Below are 24,896 nucleotides of genomic sequence, written 5' to 3'. Positions count from 1 at the left end.
GGGTTTTATTGATATTGGTATCCTGGCTCCCAGCTTCTTCAATGATTGTAAAAAATGTTTGTGTTTACTGTAAAAAGATAATCTTGCTTTTCAAAGTGATTAATCAAATACACAGAATTTCAGTGTGCCTGCCATTCATTTGTCAAATTCCTGATTTATAATTCATGCTTCCTCCCGTGGGGAGAAGAATGTTTTGTTCAGAAGGTATTTTTGGTGTGGTTCTGTTCCCTGCTAGTGAAATTAGTTTACTAAAAGAGGCCTCATTCTGGGTGTAGATGGAAGTTTGGCCTGATTAATTGGTCCTTACCGGCAGCCTAGAGGTTTCTTCACCAGCAAGGATATTTTGTCCTGTAACACTAACTCAGGTCCCTGGAAGCAGCCCCACACTAGGGCGTGCATCACTGCAGAGTCTCCTTTGGAGCTGGAGAAACTCCATGAGCAAGAATGGGCTTATGATAGGACACATCCATTTTCACCCCATCCCTCCTTCAGTTGTATGACTGCATGGAGCCCTTCTGACCTCCAGCAGTGTCACCTGGCTGTGAGAAAGAGCAGGTGTGGATGGGGCCTACCCCCAGCAACAGTAGAGCCAACTGGGCCATATCCCAGCACTGCTCCCCAGGAAACACGCCTTGTGTTGCATTGACCAGATCTGGGATCATTTGGACAATGTCTTACGCGGCTTTTCCAGGATAGCTATGTGTTCAGGAGTGAGCCCTTACTGAAAGCGAAGAATTGTTGACTCGCAAGTTTTTGCTACCAGTTTGGTAGCCACTAATGTGTCCAGAGGCCTAAAGATGGGCTTGTGAGGAGCCTGACTTAGCTTCAGAGGCGCTGTCTTTCTACTCACTTGTATGTTCACTGCACCCCTCTGCTGGCAGGACTCCCACCTCCACCCCCAGCACTTGTGTGAACAGAGAGCCCAGTGCTCAGGGAAGGGTTGGGCTTCAGGCTTGTAGGGTGGATTCCGTGGCAGCTCTGTGACTCCTTCTGGGCATTCTTAAAGTAGACAGGGAGCTTAGATGTCACCTATGCATTCCCCTTGTTGTCCTACGAGTGAGTAAACAGGGCTACAAATAGCACTAAGGGACCTGCATGTGGCTGTGCAGTCATTAATGGCATTTCTGGTCCTGGGTCCCAGTCTCTGAACTCCCTCCTGGTCCGACCTCCGTTTGTGAATGTTCAGGAAAATGTCACAGGACTGCTTTGGTAGCATTGTAACCATAATGAGAATCAGGCTGAGGATTGACCAGCTGGTTAGAGGTCCTGGTTTGGGTGTAAATGAAGACCCTCACCAGATGCAGAGAGATCCACTCCATTCATTTGTCAAATTCCTGATTTATAATTCATGCTTCCTCCCGTGGGGAGAAGAATGCAGAGTGGACGTAGCCTCCAGGGCAGAGGAAGGCTTAGGGATTCTGTTCTGTCCTGGCTATGCTGGCTCTGTAGGGAGGGCTGGGGTCCTTTTTCGTTTGTGTATTTATACATTAGATCTGTGAGTGGATCTTAGAAATCACTCAAAGTACTGCACTGATTGCTAAACTTAGTAAGAAGCGGAGCAGGAAGAGGAGAGGAAGGATTCATGGTCCATGGGGATCAGGCCCATCAGCACAGAGAACTCAGACTGTCAGCCCTGGCATTGTCTGCTGGCTTTCTGGGGAAGCCAGAGAGAAAGGCCCACTGCAGGGATCTTTCTCTAGACCCAAGCCGTAGCTGTCTGCTTTCTTGCCTCCCCGGGGATGGACTTGTCCTGCCACCTGGGTAGCCAGATAGAACGGCTTCCTTTGCTGGTTGGATCCGCTACTTGTGTGTACACCCTCTGGGGCAGAAGCCACTTCTGGTTTGGTGGGCTTTGGCCCTCCAGCACCTCACTGGAACTCAACCTCTCCTAGATTGCTGGTTCTCCACGTGTGGTCCAGGGACCACAGCAGGGGTCAGCACCACCTGGCACTTGTGATAAATGCAGATTCTTTGCCTACCCCAGCTGAATCAGAAGCCGTGGGGGTGGGGCCCAGCACTTTGCAAACAAGTTTTGTGCACACGGAACTTGGAGAACCACTGTATTGGATTCCAAGTCCTCTTGCCTGGATGAGAGGCCCGAGGGCACTGCCTGTTGGTGGCTCTTCCTCCTCCCCCACACCTCCAGGGACTGGAACTGGGGCTTCTTAGAGTGAAAGATGAATCGGGGAAGGAGAAGGCCCAGGGTTGACCCCCCACAAGTTTGTCTCCCTGTCACATGCTGTCTCCTATCCCATCATGCTGCTGATTGGGCATAGGCAGGATTTACTTCCATGGATAATGGGAGACTTTAGAGCAAATGTGTAAGCTGTTCCGGTTGGGTAGCAGAGCATGTCTGTTCTCTCATGAATTGCTTTCAAGCACGTTGTGCATACTTGGCTGAGAAAAATAACCAAAGGCATTTCTTGGGAATGATTCTAGTAACATCCTCTGGTACAAGAAGCATTATTTGATGGTAATAGAGGTCATAAAATTAATTAGCATCTTATCGATTTTGATACATTGTCCTTGAATCATGTTGTTGCCATTGTTAACAGCAACTATCTGTTCTCCTATAGTTTTAATAACTAAATCTCTTATTGGCAAAGGAAATGTGTTGTGGAGCAAGTGGCAAAGAGGACCTATGTTATGTGGCCAGCAGGCTAGAGGGGACTATGGCCAAGGGCAGGTGCGCTAACATAACATAACATCGATTTCTATGCTTCTAGGAATTACTCCTTCTACGTCCTCGACAACCAGAACTTGCAGCAACTATGGGACTGGGACCACCGCAATCTGACCATCAAAGCAGGGAAAATGTACTTTGCTTTCAATCCCAAATTGTGTGTTTCGGAAATTTACCGCATGGAGGAAGTGACGGGGACTAAAGGGCGCCAAAGCAAAGGGGACATAAACACCAGGAACAACGGGGAGAGAGCCTCCTGTGAGTAATAGCATCCAAAACACCGTGGGCCCAACCATCATGATAACAGCAGACCCTCCTCCCATGTGTGATGGCAACTTCCCTCTGCGGCCCTTTCTTGTTTCACATGGGGGACCACTAGACCATCTTCACTAGTGCTTTGCTGCTACTTATATGTCTTCAGAATCAGTAGTGGGCAGATATGTGATGTATTCATATTTACAAATTCTGTACATCTCCGTGAGTGTGTGAAACACTTATGAATAGGTTCTCTCTCAAACTTTAAAGTGCTGCTTACAGAATGCACAATTAAATGTCCTTTTATACACAGGTGCACAGTTAGATTATTTCTTTTTCTTTTTCTTTTTCCTTTTTTTTTTTTTTTTTGAGATGGAGTCTCACTCTGTCACCCAAGCTGGATTACAGTGGCATGATCTTGGCTCATTGTAACCTCTGCCTCATGCCTCAGCCTCCCGGGTAGCTGAGATTATAGACACCCGCCACCATGCCCAGCTAATTTTTGTATTTGTTTGGAGAGGCGAGGTTTCATCATGTTGGCGAGGCTGGTCTCAAACTCCTGACCTCAAATGATCCACCTGCCTCAGCCTCCCACAGTGCTGGAATTACAGGTGTGAGCCACCATGCCCTGTCCGATTATTTTTCAGGGAAGAGCCAGGATGCTCCAGCCCTGTGAGCTCTATCCTCCCGCTCCCACAGAAGGGAAGCACAGGCCTGTGAGGTGGAGGGGGCTCTGCCCTAAGAACAGCCCCTGTGGGCCACAGGTTTCCTGTCCCTTACACTCGGCCGCCTTGTTTCTCCCACCCCAACGTGAAAAAGATGGAGCCTGCATCCCTGAGTTGATACCACTTTTTAAATTTAGAACAATATAATTATAGCCTTGTACTGGTTATAAAACTTAAGGTCTCGTATCAGAGATACAGCAGCCCCTTTCTCATCTAACCCTGTGTAGAATATGGCTGCTGAGAATGGTGTGGCTCTCTTTGGCTGGACAGGGTTATAAAAGTAAATCGTCTTTTCACCTTTGGCTTTTAATAAGGGAAGGATATTAGGGAAAAAAAGTAGTTTGTATGATTAAGGGTGATTTGTGCGTGTGTGCACACAGACATACATGCGGGGAGGCAAATCAGAACTGATACGTGTTTGGCTTTGACTTGTTTTCCTGGTGTCTGGATTTACCTGGCAACACTCGTTGCTCTGGGGGATCTGAGAGGAAAGCATACTGACTGACCTAGGGCTGAACAGCAGGCTTAGGACCAGTGCCGCCTCCCTCCACCTGCCCACTCTGTCCCTGCAAAGCCCCTGCCTTGCTCCCTGTTCAGACCGTACTAAAATCGGATGTATCAGAGCATTTCAGAGTGCTTTTCTCCTTAGAGTCAGCCAGTCTGACCTGTCAGATCATAAATATAGTAGCTATTTATTTTCTTTTGAAAGAAAAATCATGGTTTCCTCTCTTTAAGTAACACTTCAGCAGGAACTGTGACATTTTCCGATCTCAGTTGTGCACATTTTGCCCTAAAGACTTCTTAGCTCTTTTACTGTCTTCAGTCCCTCTGCTTCACCTCTTGAGTGTGTAGTGGGATTCAGGCAGATAAGGGGGCAAAAGGACAACTCATCAGAGAGCTCTGGGTCTCCATGAGGGTAGGCAGTCATCAGTTTTTCCCTGGTCCTTACCGTACTTTGAATTTGGTCCAAGGAATAAGAGAGGGACTTGGCACAGCTTCCCTGCCATACCTGTCAACCAGGCCTACTTCCCATAGAACACATTAGGCTTGGTCAAGTGAAATCTTCTTGTCATTGCTTAATCCAGCCCCCTATTGTTTGTCAGCCCTCACTGGAGGCCTCACAGGAGTTCCTGTGTCCTTCCAGTTGGATACCAAGTTTAGACCAAGAAAAATTGCTTTCTGTGGCACACCTGTGGTCTCTTGCCTGTCTTTGGTGGTTGTACAGGAACAGGCAGATATCCACAACTGCAGAACAAGTGTCATCGTCTCTCTAAGAAGATTCAGGGCAGCCTAAAGGCTCATTCTCACCCTACCAGGCCCCCTTTCATAGCCAGGATCTTAGGGATGGAGAAGAAAGATAAGTTCACCTTGTTCACTGAAGTTGCCCTTTGTTTTCAGGTTAGGAAACCCAGGTTCATGTCCAAGTCCCTGGGCAAGTAACCAGTGCAACTGATTGACCTAAAACAAAGGATGGAACCCTTGGAGCTCTGCGTAGTGAAATGTATGATTTCTTAGTGGAAAACGAGAAAGCCACTTAGGAAGCCCAGCAGGGAACTTAGCACATATAACAAGCTTTGGGGAAGGAGAAAGCAGTGCCGAACAAGACAGGTGCTTTTCAGAGACACATGAATCCCTGTCACTCACGGTGTACTCTGTGCCCCAGGTGAAAGTGACGTCCTGCATTTCACCTCCACCACCACGTGGAAGAATCGCATCATCATAACCTGGCACCGGTACCGGCCCCCTGACTACAGGGATCTCATCAGCTTCACCGTTTACTACAAGGAAGCGTGAGTTTCTGCTTTGGGTGATGCCGTTCTGTTGACAGGGCTACGAATGGGGAGAGGCCAGTCTTTTGATCCTTGAATGGTTTGGCTCAATATGGGGAGTCAGCAGAGTCTTCAGGGAGAGCCACATCAAGCATCCCCACTTCATCCTCATGCACCCTCTCGGGCTGTCCCCGTGATGTCAGTCACAGCCAGTGACAGCCATGAATGGGCAAGTGTTAGCTTGAGGCCTGTCATTCTTTAGTGAGTGATTAGAGGTGTTTGAATAAAATAAACCCAAAGTAGGCAAAGCTTGTTTTTTCCAGAATTAGGTCAGTCCAGACTCATAAAGGATGATGGAGGACTTCACCGAAATAATCGTGTCAGCCTCCTTACCCACTAGCCCTACCCCAGGAACACCCTGCAGGCACATGGCTCTCTTGTATCATCTTATTCCTGTCTCTCTCTGCGTGTGCCTCTCCCAAGCTGTGGCCCTCTGCTCTAGGTCATGAGCCTTCCAAACAAGTGAAGGAAAGTGGAGAGAGAACAACCTTCATGTCTTGGGCCTTTTGTGACTTCTCCCGGACTCTGTTGGGATCTTTTCTTGTGCAATCACATGACATTCACCCATCTAAGCAGCCGACGGTTGTTCCTCCCAACTGCAGCTCTCTTTGGTCTCCCTCTTCCTTCCTTTGCCTCCTGTACCCATGTGGCTACCCTGGTCTACTTAGCCATCCCCCTTCCTAGGTCCCATCTTAATCTCATAGTTCTCTTTCCCAGATGAGTGGCTTCCAAAGAGCAGGAACCAGAGGCACCTTATGACAGCAGCTTGTACTCTTTCCTCCTGCCAGAGCTGGGGTCCTATGAATGAGAAATGGGGTTACTAGGCTTTCAGGGTTCGTACATAGGGGAGCCCCTCATGATCTCCCATCATGACAGCAGACAGGGTTTTGTTAATGTTTGTTTCAGAAGCCAGTGACCAGCAGCTGTCCAGCCCTTTTATCTGATAAATGTAAAATATCTACCCAACCATGCATCTGTGCAAAGTACTATATTCTCTTTGATAGTCACACCAATGCTTTGGCAATGTCAGCTGGTAATTTCACTAAGGACTTGATGCTAGTTTCTAAGGCAATCTGGAAACTAAATATTTGAATATTATAAGATGCTTAAGCATCAGAATTCTTGATGAGCAATTTGAATTTTAGAAGCTACTTCTGTTTGTCTGTAGGACAGTCATTTTTCTCCAACAGTTACCTTTTATCAATATCTGATATTTGCATTAACTGACTATGCTTGTTTTTTTTCTTAATGATGGAAAAATGCTGCAATCAGAAGAGAGAAAAATAGTATTTACATCTGTTCTTAAGGAGCAGTAACTATCGAATCCTGGTAACTGTTGAACTGGTTTTTCCTGAGGCAGAACATTCAATTCTGTAGTGCACGATGGGGGAAGCGCAGAGTCCAGTCGCTTCATTTTCTTCTTCTATAAAAGTCTAATTGATTAGTAAAGAAAGTGTGACGTGCTGGGCCTCTGGGGAAGATTTTTGAGGATTTTGATGTCAGAGCCCCGAACTTTCTCTAAACTTGATTGATTGTCTTTCAGACCTTTTAAGAATGTCACGGAGTATGATGGGCAGGATGCCTGCGGCTCCAACAGCTGGAACATGGTGGACGTGGACCTCCCGCCCAACAAGGACGTGGAGCCCGGCATCTTACTGCATGGGCTGAAGCCCTGGACTCAGTACGCCGTTTACGTCAAGGCTGTGACCCTCACCATGGTGGAGAACGACCATATCCGTGGGGCCAAGAGTGAGATCTTGTACATTCGCACCAATGCTTCAGGTATCCATGCCCAGACAAGCCCCCAGCATCTATGCTTCTTCACAAACTCACTGGGCTTGCTTATACAAGGTGTCATTGTAGAGTTACCAGTGAGCTATGCCTGTTGTCTTTCTTGTCAATACGTAATACCGTGTTATATTCTTTTTCCCCACTGCTAACACGTTAGGCTCTTCCGTGCCATTTTCTGGCCTCAGTACCATCTTCCATCATCTCTCTCCTGCTCTGTGCCTTTGAGCCCAGGTCCTCCAGAATGCTGGGCTGGTTTCATTGGAAAGCCCAGCCTGGAAACAGCCATCTTCGGCTGCCTTTCTTTCTTGTTTATTTTGATGTTCAATCCTCCAGGAACTGAAACCATGCTGATCTGTGTTCCACTTAATTCATGTGGCTCACTGGTTTTCCATCTTCATTCTGGAGCCTGTAGAGTTCCAAAGAGTTCAACAAAAGTTGAAAGATTGCAGATGTAGTATGTTGTGGATATTCAAAGTATTCACTGATGATGATATTCCTCCTTCCTCTATCTTTAGGTTCTAAACCACCTCATTTCTCAACTCCAGATCTGGAAACAATAAAAGCAAACATAAATATTTTCCAAGTATATAAAAGCTAGTTTAGAAGTAGGAAAATCCACTTCAGTTTTAAAGACACTGATTGTTTTAGTCCATTGGAGCTTCTGTCACAAAAAAACAGCATAGCCTGGGTGGCTTATAAGCAATAGAAATGTATTTCTCACAGTTCCAGAAGCCACAAAGTGCAAGATCAAGGCACTGGCAGATTTGGTGTCTGGTAAGGGCCCACTCCATGGCTCATAGATGGCTGTCTTTTCGTTGTGTCCTTGCATGGTGGCAGGGATGCAGGAGCACACTCTCCAGGGCCTCTCATAGAAGGGCCTGAATTCCACTCATGAGGGCTTCACCCCCATGACCCAATCACCTCCCAAAGGGCACACCTCCTAATTCCATCACCTTAGGGGTTCGAATTTTGACATGTGAATTTTGGTGGGGGGCACAGACATTCAGCCTATAGCACTGATAAACTTTATTTGATAATAGCCATTATTTTAGTGGGTAAGGTGTTTTTAAATACCCATAAGCAAGCACAAAATGAGTTTAAATGGCAGAGAAGAGGGTGAGAAGAAAATGCTGGTGGGGAAAACCTTTTGCTGTGCGCACCTGCTTCTTCCTCCCCTCCTACCCCATTTCCATGACCCTGTTAAGTGGCCACAGTCATGTCACTGGGTGAAGTGCTTATTAAAGAGAAGTTGGCACAGGCTTCTGATCCTGGGTGTGGGTTGGTATAGCAGAGATTCAATGCAACAGAGTAAGTTTTTCATCTTAAAATTTGGGAGTAATCCCTGCCTAGCAATTCACTGTAGCATTTGGGAAACATAGGAATATCTGCTTATTGTGACAGATTCTCAAGAAACCTGCTTCCTTTCCACAAAGATGGAAGCCAGGCACTGTACAAATGAGTCAGTTCACGACGTTTTGTCCTCTGTCCTTACACGCAGCAGAAACAGACAAGAACTTGGTCCTCTGCCTCTGCTTTTTTGTGACACCTATCATAAGAATGTATCTAGGAATGAGCTGTTTGTTTTTGAAGTACTTATTTTTGGAAACCCTAAAGTGGCTGAGCATCAAGTGGTTATGTTTTCTCTGAAAACACTAGTATTAGTCATAACCTTTTTCCAAAGTATTATCCCTTAAAGATGTTCAGAACCTTGTGTGTATTGTATAACCTGGAGCACCCTCAAGCTCTCCACCCTTTTCAAGTTTGAAAAATGGCTTAGGCAAACATGTTGCTTAAGCGATATCCAGCAAAGGTGTCTCCTGCACTTTGGAAAAACCGTCAACATTGGTGCTTTTTTGTGACCCAATAAGGACAAGATTTCAGTGGTTCTGGGATACATTTGATCTTTATGCACACTTCAGCTCTGGGTTTGGGTTCAGGGGTCAGCATAAGTAAAGCTTGATCAAATAACTATGATTTGCCTATAATCAGCATTTATTCTGCTGGTAACAGAGTCTTTTGCTTGAAATGAGGCTTCCATGCATTTGCAGTTTTAGACTGCTTTTCAGAGTCATACCTCACTCATTGTACTGAAGGATGCTTGTGGAAATGGTGGACTTCCATGTTCTTTACATTGCCTCTTCCCCATCCCTCTTACACACAGCTGTGACACGGGCATGCACACTCCTTCACACACACAGGCTCTCCAGCCCCCTTTCCACTTCCCTCTTCCCATTTGGCTTCATGACATTTTTATCAGAGATTCAGAATCTCAGATGAAATCCAAGTCAGCCTATTTTACCAGTTGTCGAAACTGCCGGAGTTCAGCGCTGTGGAGAATGGCAGTTGTAATAAATGAGAAATACCAGGTGTTTGAATTAGCTGTAGATTTTCATACTGTCTCTTCTAACTCTGCTTGTGCCCCCGCAGCCTTTTTCCATTTACAATTCAGTAATGTTTGTTTTCACAGAGATAATCTGAGGAAATAAATTATAAAGGGAAATGTTGGCATTTAAAGTAGTACTATTTCAAAATAAGGTTCACTTTTCACTTTGTATTTCATTGTTCATTGTTATTTTCTTATCCAGGTCAAACTTACAGTTTCCTGTTGGCTTGCACAGAGTATCTGATAGCCTGAATCTTATGTTCATTTCATTTTCTGGAATGTTCTTTGTTCCCCTTTGCAGTTCCTTCCATTCCCTTGGACGTTCTTTCAGCATCGAACTCCTCTTCTCAGTTAATCGTGAAGTGGAACCCTCCCTCTCTGCCCAACGGCAACCTGAGTTACTACATTGTGCGCTGGCAGCGGCAGCCTCAGGACGGCTACCTTTACCGGCACAATTACTGCTCCAAAGGTAAAGGTGCACCAGCGGCCTGCACGTAGGGTGTGACCGTTCATTCCTGTGGTTTGAATGTACCTGAGCCCTAATATTATATATATATCAGATAACAGTGTAGTTCTCCATTACACACCAGCTATCTTTTTTTTTTTTTTTTTTTTTTTTTGAGACAGAGTCTCAGTCTGTTGCCCAGGCTGGAGTGCAGTGGTGCAATCATGGGTCACTGCAATTTCCGCTTCCCAGGTTCAAGCAATTCTCATTCCTCAGCCTTCCGAGTAGCTGGGATTACAGGCATGCACTACCATGCCTGGCTACTTTTTATATTTTTAGTAGAAATGGGTTTCACCATGTTGCCCAGGCTGGTCTCAAACTTCTGACCTCAGGTGATTCCCCCGCTAAAGCCTCCCAAAGTGCTGGGATTATAGCCTTGAGCCACCGCATCTGGCCAAGACCAGCTATCTTCTTGATTAAAGGTGCTGAGAGCTATTATTTTTCTTCACAAGCATGTATAGTGGCTTTCATTCCCACTCTTGTTTTGGCTTTTCTTTTCCGAGAAGACAAAATCCCCATCAGGAAGTATGCCGACGGCACCATCGACATTGAGGAGGTCACAGAGAACCCGAAGACTGAGGTGTGTGGTGGAGAGAAAGGGCCTTGCTGCGCCTGCCCCAAAACTGAAGCTGAGAAGCAGGCTGAGAAGGAGGAGGCTGAGTACCGCAAAGTCTTTGAGAATTTCCTGCACAACTCCATCTTTGTGCCCAGGTATCGAACTCATGTGAAATTTCACTTGGCAAAACCCACTGCTCAGGTGGGTTCTGTTGCCTTTCTCCCCACCAGGTAATGTGTAAGTCAGCAGCTGGGAGGTACGATACAGTAGCCATTGAGATGGAGCCAAAAAAGATGACAGGTTCGGTGAAGTGAGTCCCTGTGGAAGCCAGTCATCCCTGAAGGGAACAGGGACCAGGGCTTGGGTTGCTGGGGCCGCCGATGTGACAGGTGCTGCTGTCTCAGCCACAACCCCCTACAGAGAGCAGGTGGGCACCCTGTGGTAGAGGCAGGGAGGGGAAACTCAAAGAGTACTGAAATCTGCTGCCTGGTGAGAGGAAAGGCCAGGATCTGGGCTCATCTCTGCCCTTCCCAATTCTCTCTGCCGCCTCTCTCAGCCTGACAGAGGAGGAGTGAAGCAAGAGGGAAAAACATCAGAGTCTGTTGGAAGGGGCCTGACTTCAAAACATAGCCAGGCGCCGCAGGCATCATTTACAAGTAGGTTTAGGAAGCAGTGTAGGGAGACAGCCTGCAGTGACTGTTTATTCCGTGGTTACTCTGCCTTTCAAAGCAACACAGCCCCTGCCCCAGGGTCTCTGCTCCTTTGCTGTGGTCTTGGTTTCTGGGGAGTGGGTACAAAAGCAGAAGAAAGTAAATGTTCATAGTAGCCAAATCCGGAAACAACCCAGTGTACATCAACAGGTGAGTGGCTCAACAAAATGGGCTCGAACCATACAGTGGAATATTATTCAGCCATAAAAAGGGAAGGAATTTCGATCCATGTCACGACACAGATGAACCTTGAAGACACCATGCCAAGTAAAACAAGGCCAGACACAAAAAGACAAATAGTGTATGATTTTATGTTGTGTGAAATATATGGAAAGGGCAAATGTATGGTGACAGAAAGTAGATTTGAGTTTACCAGGGGATGGGGATAGAGTGTGGAGAGGAATGGGAATTATTCCATAATTGATAGATTTTCTATTTGGAGTGATGAAAATTTTTGGAAATAGATGATGATGATAGTTGTACCATTCTATGAATGCAATTAATGCCACTGAATTGTACCCTTAAAATGATTAAAATGGCAAATTTTTGTCTTACATATATTTATTTTGTTTTAAAATTTTATTTTAACACAATAAAAAATGTTAAACAATTTTTGTTTTCCTTTCAAAAAAGGATTAGCCCAGTAGTGTGTGGGAAAGGAGATGGAAGCACAGTGGTATTCCCTGGCCCCCTCTTCATGTAAGATTATAGTGCAGATTTTGGAAACGACCTCGTGCCTGAAAACTAGGCCAAGAAGTTGGATTTAAATCAGCATGGTACCCATGAGTTGCCCACCTGCAGTCCCCACGGTGCCCCTGCTGCCAGTACCCCACCCAGCACGTTCCCTTCCCCTCACTGCCCCCAACTCTGAGAGGAGCCTGTGGTAGCTATTTGTTCTGCAATGACTCTGCCCTTATAGACTTTCTTAGGCTGTAACAACAAATGGTTTTTAAAGTGATTTTTTTTTTCTGCCAAATGACCTTTTTGATATTTGCAAAATGGTTGAAATAGCTGTTTTGAGAAATCAGTAAAATGAAAAATAAAGACCGGTTAGAACTGGAGGCACTGTTTCCTTTTGAGAGTGAGCCTCTTCATTGCTTGGTGGCTTTCTTCCCCTCCCCTCCTCTCTCGAAGTTAAAACCACCAGAGCAGCTGGACGTGGTGGCTCACGCCTGTAATCCCAGCACTTTGGGAGGCTGAGGTGGGCAGATCACGAGGTCAGGAGTTCGAGACCAGCCTGGCAATGTGGTGAAACCCCATCTCTACTCAAGATACAAAAAATTAGCCAAGCGTGGTGGCACACACCTGTAATCCCAGCTACTCGGGAAGCTAAGGCAGGAGAATCGCTTGAACCGAGGAGGTGGAGGTTGCAGTGAGCTGAGATTGCGCCATTGCACTCCAGCCTGGGCAACACAGCAAGACTCCATCTCAAGGAAAAAGAAAAAAAAAAAAACACCAGAGCTGTGAGAAGGGCCTGCGAGCCCCTCACGACCTCTCGCATCCTGCCCCGCTGGGGAAATCTTCTGCCTGTTGGTAGGTGACAGGGCTTTGAGTGTGAGTCTTGAGGTTCAGTGCCCAAGGCCATTTTCTTATCCAGGATATCTGTGTATCACTGGTGGTTCCTAGAAAGCAGAAAGTTTGAGGACTAGAAAGATTGCAAAGAGGTGTGGAAACTGGAACTCAATGAGGTTTGGTGACTTCTCCGACATCCTAATTAATTAAGAATCGGTCTGGGACCTGGTCCTCATTCCCACACACCAACTCTCTTTTCCTCCTCTTCTCCTCCATTGTGTTGCTTCTCGTGGTGCTTTCCACCTAGACCAGCAGAGGCTCAGCTCGTGGCAGCTCCTGCTGCCTGCCACATGGAAGGATGAATTTAGAGTGTCCCAAGCAGACTGGGTGGGAAGTTTGTTCATTCTCTATCAAAGGCCATTGGTTATGTTGCTGTCTTGTTCCACCAACCAGCAGGAGGTTTGGGTTGTGAGTCAAGGTTTTGGAAAGATTTTGCTGAAAGGCCCCTTGCTTTCAGTTGTAGTTACAAGGCAAGACCTGTTTTTTTCTCATCAGATGTGGAGCACAAGATTATGTGATGTGTGAAGGCAGAGCTGCGATTGACACTGATGTTATTAATGCACAGTGTTGGTGGTGTTGGGTTCAAAACAAGTTTTCTCTATTCCACTTGAAAAGTGTGTTTATCTGTCCCCCCAGTCCTTCGTTTCTGTCTCCTAAGACAAGTCCAACTTATGATTCTCCTTTTCATGGATGTATATAAAGACAATATTTTGTTCATGGTGAGAGGCCATACTTTATAAGAAGTTAATGTTTTTGTTTTTGTTTTTTTTTGCCTCCTACTGAGTTCTGGCGGAGTTAGGTGAAGGAGTGTCCAGCTGACAGTATGATTGAATCATAAAGGCTGGCTTTCTGTCTTACAAGTGAAATGTCCGAAAATGGATTTGATTTCTTTCAATTCATTCTGAGAACAATTTATTTGTGGGATAAAACCAGTTAAGTAAGATTTAGTTCCTTATAAATTGTCCAGAATATCCTGTATGTTTTGAAGTAGAGTGGAAGCTAGAGTTTGTAAAACTAGTTTCTAAGTCAGTATTTGGCAGTAAATGCCTTTCTTTGACTACTGTCTTTATTTTGTAAATCACATAGTTTGGTTTAACTAGCTAAAATGTTGACAGATGTTGGAAAGTAAAAGGTTTTCCAATAGGGTTAGGTTGTATCATGGGGTGGAGTGGGGAAAGTTGGCAGTAATGTTTGCTGTTGGGCACATGATTTGGAAATGTAGTTGTTTACCAAAAAATGATGTATGAGCCATTGTGCTTCCCCTGTTCCTGCCTTCCAGATAATGTTCTGTATCACCTCCCTCCCCTTGTCACTGCCTTGATGTCATCAGCATTGAGAGCTGTGCAATCCCTAAAAGTGTAGTGTTGATAAACAACTACTGAATATACTTAATGATGTAATCCCAGTTAAACGTGGTGGGCTGGGCTAGGAGAGGGGTTTTGACACAGAATTACTTTGCAGTGCATCAAACCTAAGCAACTTCTGACAGACACAAGTGTATATTGTGTTGGTTTTGAAGGAAGGGCTGGAAATTTGTTGATGTGTTGACAAAGATTTCCGTGGCAGTACATGTGGTTTCTTGTGTTTTTCCCTTCCAGGAAGCTTGGTTAGCTGGTTGGTTGGTTTGCAGAGTGTGAGGATTGTGGATAATCAGCCTCATGTCCTTAACTCTTCCTTCCCCAGTATTGTGAAAGCAAATGTACATGCCCTGACCTTGTGGTTTTCTGCTCGTTAGATTGAGCCTATCTGTGTTGGGCAGTTTATGCCTTTGGTGGGACCCCCATGTGCCACTACACAAAGAAGGACCATGTTTTCTTCAGGGGAATCCATGGGCTGAGAAGACTAGGGAACCAGAGGCCCTTTCCCCAAGCCCCCTGCTCTCTCCTTCCCAGGTTCTGGCCTAAGGACCAGCCAGAAACCTGCCCAGCGTCAGCTGAACCTGCAAGTGGCTTCTGGGCTGCTCCGTTCCCTGTGTGAGCTTTCCCTCTCTGCTGCTGCTGCCGCTCTCTCCCCTCCATGGCACTGATGAGCTTCCCATGTTCTGGACTTTCTCATTTCCCTGGGCAGATGGAATTCATCCCATTTACTCCCTGCCTTTTGCCTATTCCTAAGACCAGTGACCCCAGCCAAAGGCCTCAGCCCTGTTTTCTCACCATTGGTCCATGGCTTACCTGAGGGTTGCCCTTTCTCCATCTGGGTGCTCCTCTCGTATTCTGTTTGTTTTTGTTGGTTCCTGTAAATATTAGGATTCTGTTTTAAGGTTTCTAGGGGGAGCCACAAAGCCCATTTTTTCATATTTGACCAAAGCAGCAATTAGAGGGTCACACCCTCATGCCTCATCTGCCCTTTTCGGTGTGAATGTCCTTTTTGTGATGACTTTATGCACTCCCTTTTGCTTTTTGGTTGTTCCAGTCCCCATTCAAATCCATGACAAAGACTCTGCCCTCTCATGGGCAGGACCTTGGTGAGGCCACAGGTGCTCACTGCTGAGTTGGGAGGAGGACTGGGTGGGCTTCAGGGACCTGCAGAGTATAGCAAGCACAGATTCTTGGGGTTGGGGGTGGGCCCGCAGCAGAAGCTCCCAAGAAGAGACCTGAGGTCCGTGGAGCTGCTTGCTGCTAGGCTCCAGGCATCTTTATTTCCACAGTCAGAGCAGATCCAAGGAGCCACCACCATAGGCTTTCGTATCCCTCTGCTCCAGGTCTCTGGGGCCTCTGCCACACACCTCACCTCTCCCCTCCTGCCCTAATAAATCTTAGCACAGCTGGTAGGTTTGCCACCTTTAATGCTTAACCATAAGGTCTGTGACCAGATGGCTTGAGTGTTCTGATGACACAGCCAGGACTGCCTGGCCAAGAATGGCAGAGATACTGTTTGCCTCTAGGTAAAATCGAAGAACCACTCTGAGAGCCGGGGGTGGGGGTGAGAGTCTGTGTGCCCATTCTGACACTTGCAGAGTAGAGAAAGCAAGATAACGAGGAAGGACATCCCCATGATTCATGCATTCTTATCCAAGGGGGCTGAATAGCTCCTTCTATTCCATGGTTAAGATTCTTCTGTTACTCTTACTCAAGTCATAGAAAAGACGAAAGAGGTAAAAGCACTTAAAAGCCACATTTATCTCTTCCTTGCAGACCTGAAAGGAAGCGGAGAGATGTCATGCAAGTGGCCAACACCACCATGTCCAGCCGAAGCAGGAACACCACGGCGGCAGACACCTACAACATTACAGATCTGGAAGAGCTAGAGACAGAGTACCCTTTCTTTGAGAGCAGAGTGGATAATAAGGAGAGAACTGTCATTTCTAACCTTCGACCTTTCACATTGTACCGCATTGATATCCACAGCTGCAACCACGAGGCTGAGAAACTGGGCTGCAGCGCCTCCAACTTTGTCTTTGCAAGGACTATGCCCGCAGGTACGGTATATCCAGGTAGCCCCATTGCCACCTTCCTCACAACCTAGTGGAGAAGATGTGTTTTATGGACAAAGGGTCTGACACCCAGGGCCACGACCCTTAGACTCAGGCCTGCCTGCTAAATAACGTGCGATCATTGGCAGGTGGTGTGGTAGACCAGCTGCCTAGGGAACAGAGCCCATGCTCTTCTAGTGACACTACTCCCAGCCTGGTCTCTCTGTGGAACATACTGGGAGCAGGGAGCTGTCTGCCTGGTCCACCCTCCACCTGCTACTCGGTGCACATCGTGCACTCCCGCTGTCTTTTGCCCCTCTTGCGCACAAATCGGGTTGCCCCCTCCTGAGCTCTGACATATTCAGAGATGTCTCCAGTTAGTTGCCTTGATCCAGAGTAACCGTTGCCCCTCAAGATCAACTCCTGGAGTAGCCTCCAGTCTTGCTTATTTAGCCTTTGGCTTTCCCTTGTTGTTAGACACCGCCTGTCACTCGGGCATTCATCTGTCTTTGAAGGTGGGTGCCTTCAAAGACAACAAGAACTGCCCTGTTCTTTAGGAAGCCTCAGGCGGTAGGAAGAGCATGGAGGTGATAGGAGTCTGGGGCTTGGGGTCCTCCTCGGTGCAGTTCTGGCACTGAAGTCCATTGTAGCATGCCTTGAGGCAATCATCAGGCTCCCTGCCTCAGTTTCCTTAGCTCTCCCAGGAGAGACATAGTCAACTGACCCGTCAGGTGCCTTTTGCAGCTGTAACTTTCCGTGACCTTTGCTCATCACCACTTTGTTCACTGCTTCAAGAAGCAAAAGCAAGAAAGGAACCACCACAAGGTCAATCAGCTGCTGGAGGAGTTGATGCCAGCAGGGAGAGCTTGCCCTGCTCTCAGCACCAGCCTCCCAGCAGCTTCCTCACAGGCTAAGCTTGGGGCCATCCTTTGTGCCTGTGTAAAAATTGCAGTTGCCGTGTGTAGCCATGGGCCACGGAAGGTCCCTGTCACAGCCAGCAGACCCCGCGCCCTGCTTCTGCTTATTCAGCATCTTTTCAGGGCTGCTTGTGTTTGATGGCTTCACAAAGCTTTCTTTTTTCAAGTGGTAGGCACAGAAGAGAAGAAAGTTACTTAGGTTGCCAAGATTTTCCTACTGTGCTTGGCAGCAGGCTTTTTTTGTTGAAGGACTGGGGAGAAAGGAGGATCTTATGGCATCTTGAGACGTGCAAGTTGTGGGGTTGGTGGGATTCTGAATCCTCCACTGTGTGTGAGCAGCCTGCTCAGGGGCAGTGTACGTGGCTGATCTCCATAGTCCTGCCCGCGTGGATTGGGGGGTTATTCTCAGGTCAGCCCAGTGTTGGCCTCCCTCCCTGGGAACCCAAATCCAACTGTGTCACTTGTTTAAATTGTACAGAAGGAGCAGATGACATTCCTGGGCCAGTGACCTGGGAGCCAAGGCCTGAAAACTCCATCTTTTTAAAGTGGCCAGAACCTGAGAATCCCAATGGATTGATTCTAATGTATGAAATAAAATACGGATCACAAGTTGAGGTAGGACTGGGGCCGTGGCCTGTGCCCGCATGTATGTATTTCCATCCATTGACAACATATGCTACCTGACTGCGCAGGATACCTCCTGGTTAGCATAGGAGTTAAAACAATAAAATACGTGCCAAGCTGGTGAGGATTGGGTCTTTCTACCCACTCCATACTCTCTAAGGAGTACTCCATAGAGGGCAAAGAGCCTTCAAGAAATGATTTCATTATATAAGATATATATATCTTATATGCCACAAGGATGGCATAGGCCAGATCAGTTCTAATAACTTCCAATCCTTCTGGAGTTCTTGGTGACAAAAATGTTTGGTTAAAGCTTTTGGGTGTACTTAAAGCTACCTGAAGATGACCTTTTAAGATTTGATTTCTTTATCTTTACTGACAGTCGGGATCATTGTTAGGTGGGAGGTCATATCAGGCAGCTGGAGCCCCCAGTGTGGTGAGTTTAGTTAGCAGGCCCCAGATTTCTCCTGCGTTCATGGGAAATTGACATGTATGTTTTATTTCCCCAGGATCAGCGAGAATGTGTGTCCAGACAGGAATACAGGAAGTATGGAGGGGCCAAGCTAAACCGGCTAAACCCGGGGAACTACACAGCCCGGATTCAGGCCACATCTCTCTCTGGGAATGGGTCGTGGACAGATCCTGTGTTCTTCTATGTCCAGGCCAAAAGTAAGGCATGTGGAGGGAGAAGAAGTGTGTAAAACTGAAAGCAGGGTGGTCCAGGATTAGGACAGCCTGAGTGTTTATGGCCCTCTTATTTCTGTTAAAATAGAGTTGGCCAGCTTTCAGAAGGGTCATGCTAAGGTGCCGGCACATACCAGCACTTTGTGTGAAAGCTTGGGCGGGGCAGATGGTGAGCTTTGGGCCCCTACCTCATGTGGCAGGAAGGGAGAGGAACTGAGCCTCTCTTTTGAGGTGGTACAACCACTGGAGAGCCAGAGGAGACTGTTGCTTTCAACCTGGCTTATATTCAAAGACCTTTCTTTTTCTTGCTTTCTTTTTTTTTTTTTTTTTTTTACAAAAGACGTTTTATAAAGCATTGAATTGACCATTCCACCTCCTACTTGGTCAGTAAAACTAGATAGGGCTCAGATTCAGGGCTTGAAGTCCTAAGGGGTGAAAGGAACTCCAGAGGTCATCTGGTTCGGCCTGCTACAGGGCAGGAATTTCCATGGTAGCATCCTAGACCCTCCAGTGCCCTTTTAAAGCCCCCATGTGCCTTGGAAATGTACAGTGCTCACCCTTTGGTGCAGAGACGGAGGAATGTGAGTTTATGCTCAAGTCATTAACAAGAAAATTCTTAGGCTGTTCTGTGTGATGACTTCAGATTTTAAAACAAATTATAAGATGTATAAGTACAACAAGAGCCACATATTTGTTGTTTGACCAACAAAATTTAATATTTTGGTGAAATTATTTCTGTATTGAGTTTCTGTTATTTCTTATTAGAAACCCAGTTTTTAAGATTATTTCATGTTCATGGAATGGAATCAAATTTGGCATAACACATAAAATAGCAATGCAGCCTTGCTTAGTGGTAACACTTTTGGGTCTAGTGGGCTGATCTTTCCTGGTGTCCACATTTCTACTACTCAGATCTGGAGTTACATTAAAACATGCACTTGGCCTGGTGCAGTGGCTCACGCCTGTAATCCCAGCACTTCAGGAGGCCAAGGCGGGCGGATCACTTGAGGTCAGGAGTTTGAGACTAGCCTGGCCAACATGGTGAAACCCCGTCTTTACTGAAAATACAAAAATTAGTTGGGGGCAGTGGTGCAAGCCTGTAATCCCAGCTACTTGGGAGGCTGAGGCAGGAGAATCTCTTGAACCCAGGAGGCTGAGGTTGCAGTGAGCCAAGATCATGCCGCTGTACTCCAGCCTGGGCAACAGAGCAGGACTCCGTCTAAAAAAAAAAAAGAAAAGGAAAAAAAAAACACGCACTCAACAGGTCCAGCAATCTCACTTCTAGTGTATTTCCAAAGGCAATGAAATCGGTATGTCAAAGAGCTCTTTGCACTCCCGTGTTCACTGCAACACTTTGCAATGGCCAAGACATGGAATCCACCTAATGTCCATCACTATGTACATGAATGGGTAAAGAAAACCTGGTACATACACATTATAGAATACTATTCTACCATAAATTAGAAAAAAAAATGTCATTTGTGGCAACCTGGCTGAACCTGGAGGACATGATGTTAAGTTAAATAAGCCAGACACAGAAAGACAAATACCACATGATCTTACTGATAATGTGGAATCTAAAAAGTTAAGCTCATGGAGAGTAGAATGGAGGTTACCAGGGCTGAGGGTGAGGGAGCAGATTTGGGAATATGTTAGTCAAAGGATACAAAATTTCAGTTAGGAAGAATAAGTTCAGTAGATCCATTGTACAACATGATGACAGTTGTAATGATGTATTCTTAAAAATTGCTGAGACAATAGATTTTAAGTGTTCTCACCAAACACACACAAAAAATGTGTTGTAATACATATGTTCATTAGCTTAATTCAGCCGTTCTACAGTGTATACATATTTCAAAACAATATGTTGTACATGATAAATATGTACAATTTTTATTTGTGTATTAAAATTAACTAATAATAATTTAAAAAAAAGAAGGTCTCCAGTAGTCACCTGGTCAGCACCCAGTACTCTAATCTGTTTGTGATATCTGAAAATCCTAATACAGCAAAAGCAGGATGGGGGTGAATAGAACTGCAAATCTTGAGCTAACATTTTATGTGCCTGGCACTGTTCATGGGTTCAGGTTTTTAGAGGTAAATGGATGTTTAGGCAGATAATTTTGTCAATTAAAATAGTCAGAATTCTCCCATCTAGTCCAGTTAACCTAGTCTCACCAGTTAGTCTGTGTCACCTTTGCAACGCCTAGAACCTTCACAATATTCCTGCAACCTTGTCCAGAGTAGTGGCTTGCTTGCTTTCTCTCCCCAGCCTCCTTCCCTCCTCTTTTTCCTCCCTTCCTTCTTCTAGAAACAGAGCCTACCTGGTTTAGGGGTCTGTGATCTGTGAAACAGCAACCTTGGCTTCTGGGGTTGAGTGAACTCAGCTTGTTTTGGTGACATGACATGTTCCTGTCTGCCTATGCTGCTCCATTTTTAACCTTGTAAGTGCCAGGATGCCAGTGGGAAATCAGGAGTCCTTCTGATGGAATTTTTCCAGCAGATATTATCATATACTGCAGGGAAATTGAATCTACGTGCTGGCCTTACTGCTGAGAAATTTTTCCTTATGTCAGACAAGACTCTGTCCTACTACAGTTTAGTCTCATTTCCTCTTATTTAATCCTCAGAGGATATGGAAGGTTTGGAAGCTTTCAGCCAACTGCCTGCCTTTTAGGAACTCCTTGTGTGCCTGAATACTATTAAATTACTCCTCAGACTTCTCTTTTCCAGATGAAATAATCTCAGGTCTTTTGGCCTTTTCTTGTAGCCCAGTATCATACACCAATTTCCCAGCCATTTAATCATTTTGTTTTTCTCTGGATGTGTTCCAGTTTCTCCATGTCCCTCTTGAAATGTGAAACTCAAAAAGAACACCATACAGCCTGACCAGTAGTATAAGTGATACAAACAGCAGGCCTCAGTGGGGAAGAAAGAAAAATCTGCCAGCTTCCCCTTGGTAATGATCACCTGTGAGTGTTTTGAGGAATTATAAAATGCCGGAGACTGCATCCATTTTGAGAGATACAATATCAATAAAAATATCTTTTTTCTTCGATCAAAATACTTCTAATTTTAAAAATTAAAACAGCTTTAGTAGTCTTTAAAGAGTAACCATGATCACAGTTTTTAATGGCAAAATAATCATTGATAGGGAACTTATGATTAATGTTAACTTGATCCCCAGTGATTCCAAGCCCATTTCCGCATAGACATCTGTGCTTGGATGTCTCACAGAGGTCTCAGATTCGTTGTGTCAAAACCAAAATCACAGTTGTTGCCGTCAAAAGGCCTCTTCTCTCCTTTGCTGCTTAGCTCAGTCAGTGGCCTTGTAATCCATTCGTTACCCAAGCCAGGAACCTCACAGCATCCCTCACTCTTCTTTCTCTCCAGCCACCCCTTTTTCATTCCAACCCAAGCCTCATGGATTCTGCCTGTTAAATGTCTCTGGAATCCAGCCATCTATCACCACCAGCACTGCCACAGCTCATCCAGGTCACTCGCCCTGGGGGGATGGTATGAGCTATCATATTGTATGAGCCTCTTCCTGGGGCCATGACTTACCAAGCCAGATCATCTCTGTGAGTCTGCCTGGTGTATAAACAAGGATTGGTGACTTCTTTGTAGGTCTGAACTGAGTAATGCAGAGCATGCCCAGGAGACATGGCTTGTACCCCCAATTCTCTAAGACATGACAGTGCCTTCTCTTACTGCCAGATCCCTCAGTCAGTCCTCAGCACAGCCATTTCCCTGGAACTCCAATCTCATCAGTTCACTGCTGGGCCTGAAAGCTTTCACTGACTCCTTTTAATCTGCAGAATGAGGTTGAAACTGCTTAGCTTGGACAGGGTCCCTTATGAGCTGGCCCTGACATCTCTCCAGTATCATCATTTTCTAGGAAAGCCATTTCCCCACAACCCCCAAGAAAAGCATATCATAAAGAAGTTTTCCCTTGGGGAGGTTCCCTTGCCTCCCTTTTCTCCTCTCCTTTCCTCTCTGAATCCTTACCTGTTGACACTGATTTCCCATGTCCCACAGAATGTTTCAGGGTGTGGGTCCATGTCTCTGGTGCCCAGCCAGGCATCTGCCATACAAGTGCTGGTTCTGATGATCAGTGGTCTCTGTGGTCTTAGACTTGTAACAGGACTCAAATGTTTGCAGCAGCATTGGAAAGGGGTGCCATCCGGTGCGTGAATGTGTGTGTTTATTTTAAATTGTCTGTGGAACTATCTCAGAGATTAAGGCTGGCAGGACTTGATCTATACATAGATGTAGACTATACATAGATGTAAGAATTTCTGTTCATTTTATAAAAATGAATAGAAATTTTCATTCTATTTATTAGAAATAGAATGCTTGCTGCTGCAAGTATTTGAGTCCTTTTACAGGTGTGAGATCACAGAGACCGCTTACCGCCAGAACCAACACTTGTATGGCAGATGTTAGGCTGGGTACCAGGGACATGGACCAAACCCTGGAACATTATGTGGGATGTGGGAAATTAGTGTCAAATGTGTGCATTTTCACTAACAGTCATTAAACTGCATGCAAAGATTATTTTTCTTCAGTCTATCATTGAAACTATTACGCCAGAATATACTGTACTTTAAAAAATGAGTTTATGCCTCAGTCTGCACGTATTTACTCTTTTTTCAAATAATTGTTTGCCATGTTCTATTTCTGACACCATTTACCTTCAGGAATTCTTACCGTATGATGGGGAATAAATGAATATACAGGCATTTTTTTTCATACTTCTGACTGAATGTGAAAAAATGAAATGAGCAGATTCTTCACCTGGTGATATTTATCATTTCCTCCTCTTTGCTGCAGCAGGATATGAAAACTTCATCCATCTGATCATCGCTCTGCCTGTCGCTGTCCTGTTGATCGTGGGAGGGTTGGTGATTATGCTGTACGTCTTCCATAGAAAGAGGTCAGTGATGTGCAAAGTTACGACACTTTCTGTGGCAAAGTGGTTTGATGATTTGAATGTGAGTGAAGGTAATCTTTTTGAAGATTTCAAGGAAATATTTTATGGACTGGAAAACCTGATTTTCCCATCAAGTGTTCTTCCAGGAAAAGAGAACCTTTTCGAATGATTTTAACAACAGCCAAAATAATTTTTCGATAGTACAGACCTTCCCCTGGCTGGTTTCTCTGGTACACAGAACTGCTGCTGGTGCATGCTTTTCCAAACGTGTTGCACTAGCCCTCCCAATCAAATAAGCCTTTTTATTTCCAATGAAGTAAAGAAACAGATGTTTCTTAAAAAGCTCTAATTTCAGGCTACTGAGGAAGCCAGAAGATGTGTTAGCAAATGTCTGCTGGCCCACCCAGGCCTGAATTGGGAGTGTATACAAAAGCTGCTGTAAACAGTGAGCTCTCCCCATTCTCTTCTGCTGATACTGTGTGAGACAGAACAAATGAAACTGTTGTAGCAAAGATGAAAGTATATACAGAAATGTATGGAGGTGGGGTTTTGTTAACGTAAATTTAATATTTTTGACAGAAATAACAGCAGGCTGGGGAATGGAGTGCTGTACGCATCTGTGAACCCAGAGTACTTCAGCGCTGCAGATGGTAAGAGTCCGGGCCACCGGCACTGCTAGCGTTCAGGGGAGGTAGATCGGGAGCTTTCAGGAGGGTTGCTCATTCGGGAAAGGAAGGAGGTTTGCATTGTTTTGAGCTACCTTTGGCCTTGGACCTGTCTTCATTAATATATCTTTTTTTTTTAAATCAAAGTTTTTTAGCAGTTCAGTGAATATGTCAAAACTTGTGAACTATATGGGGTGCCCCAAGGAAACACAGGCTTTAGAGATGAATGTGGCCAGCACAGTAATCAATTTATTTAATTGCTTGAGATGTTATGCTAGAATGAAAACAGCTTTTTAATTGTTAACATCTAGTCAGAGGATATGCTGCAGCTGACAAAACAGTCCTTTTAAACTAGTTTCAGCTTGAGTATTATCTCATTATAATTGTCTTTGATGAATTACAGCTCCGCTTTTTTTTTTAATCATGGAATTTTTCTGTCATTCCCTTCGACTAGGGTTATACGCTCATGGCTCATTCACGTTCCCTTTGGTAGTAACTAATGAGGGTCATTCAGTTAAGCGGCTGGGAAGGTCTGACATGGAAGTTGGGTGATCCTCACTGGTTATTTCCTTTTTTGCTCTTTTCTTTCTAGTATTTTTATATCCAGACCTTTTGAGTGAGTCGGATTAGAGTGAGGGGTTGGTCATTGAGT

At 45.4% G+C, this 24,896-nt stretch overlaps 1 protein-coding gene across 3 annotated transcripts in view; it reads left to right on the top strand.

The window, feature by feature from the left end:
• Positions 1 to 24,896, top strand: part of IGF1R (insulin like growth factor 1 receptor) — a 319,047-nt gene that overhangs the window by 260,257 nt on the left and 33,894 nt on the right. For 2 of the 3 annotated variants that reach the window (XM_010382158.2, XM_030930222.1), the window contains 10 exons: positions 2,727 to 2,941; positions 5,327 to 5,453; positions 7,036 to 7,274; positions 9,968 to 10,135; positions 10,678 to 10,882; positions 16,144 to 16,427; positions 17,817 to 17,953; positions 18,472 to 18,631; positions 23,480 to 23,582; positions 24,159 to 24,229. In XM_010382158.2, the coding sequence (XP_010380460.1) occupies positions 2,727 to 2,941; positions 5,327 to 5,453; positions 7,036 to 7,274; positions 9,968 to 10,135; positions 10,678 to 10,882; positions 16,144 to 16,427; positions 17,817 to 17,953; positions 18,472 to 18,631; positions 23,480 to 23,582; positions 24,159 to 24,229 (1,709 nt within the window). The remainder of the gene's footprint in view (positions 1 to 2,726; positions 2,942 to 5,326; positions 5,454 to 7,035; positions 7,275 to 9,967; positions 10,136 to 10,677; positions 10,883 to 16,143; positions 16,428 to 17,816; positions 17,954 to 18,471; positions 18,632 to 23,479; positions 23,583 to 24,158; positions 24,230 to 24,896) is intronic. The other variant, XM_010382159.2, reaches the window with a different exon arrangement.

Source organism: Rhinopithecus roxellana, chromosome 5, assembly GCF_007565055.1.
Source record: "Rhinopithecus roxellana isolate Shanxi Qingling chromosome 5, ASM756505v1, whole genome shotgun sequence".
NCBI classification, from domain to species: Eukaryota; Metazoa; Chordata; class Mammalia; order Primates; family Cercopithecidae; genus Rhinopithecus; species Rhinopithecus roxellana.
This window is presented reverse-complemented; position numbering and strand designations above follow the sequence as displayed.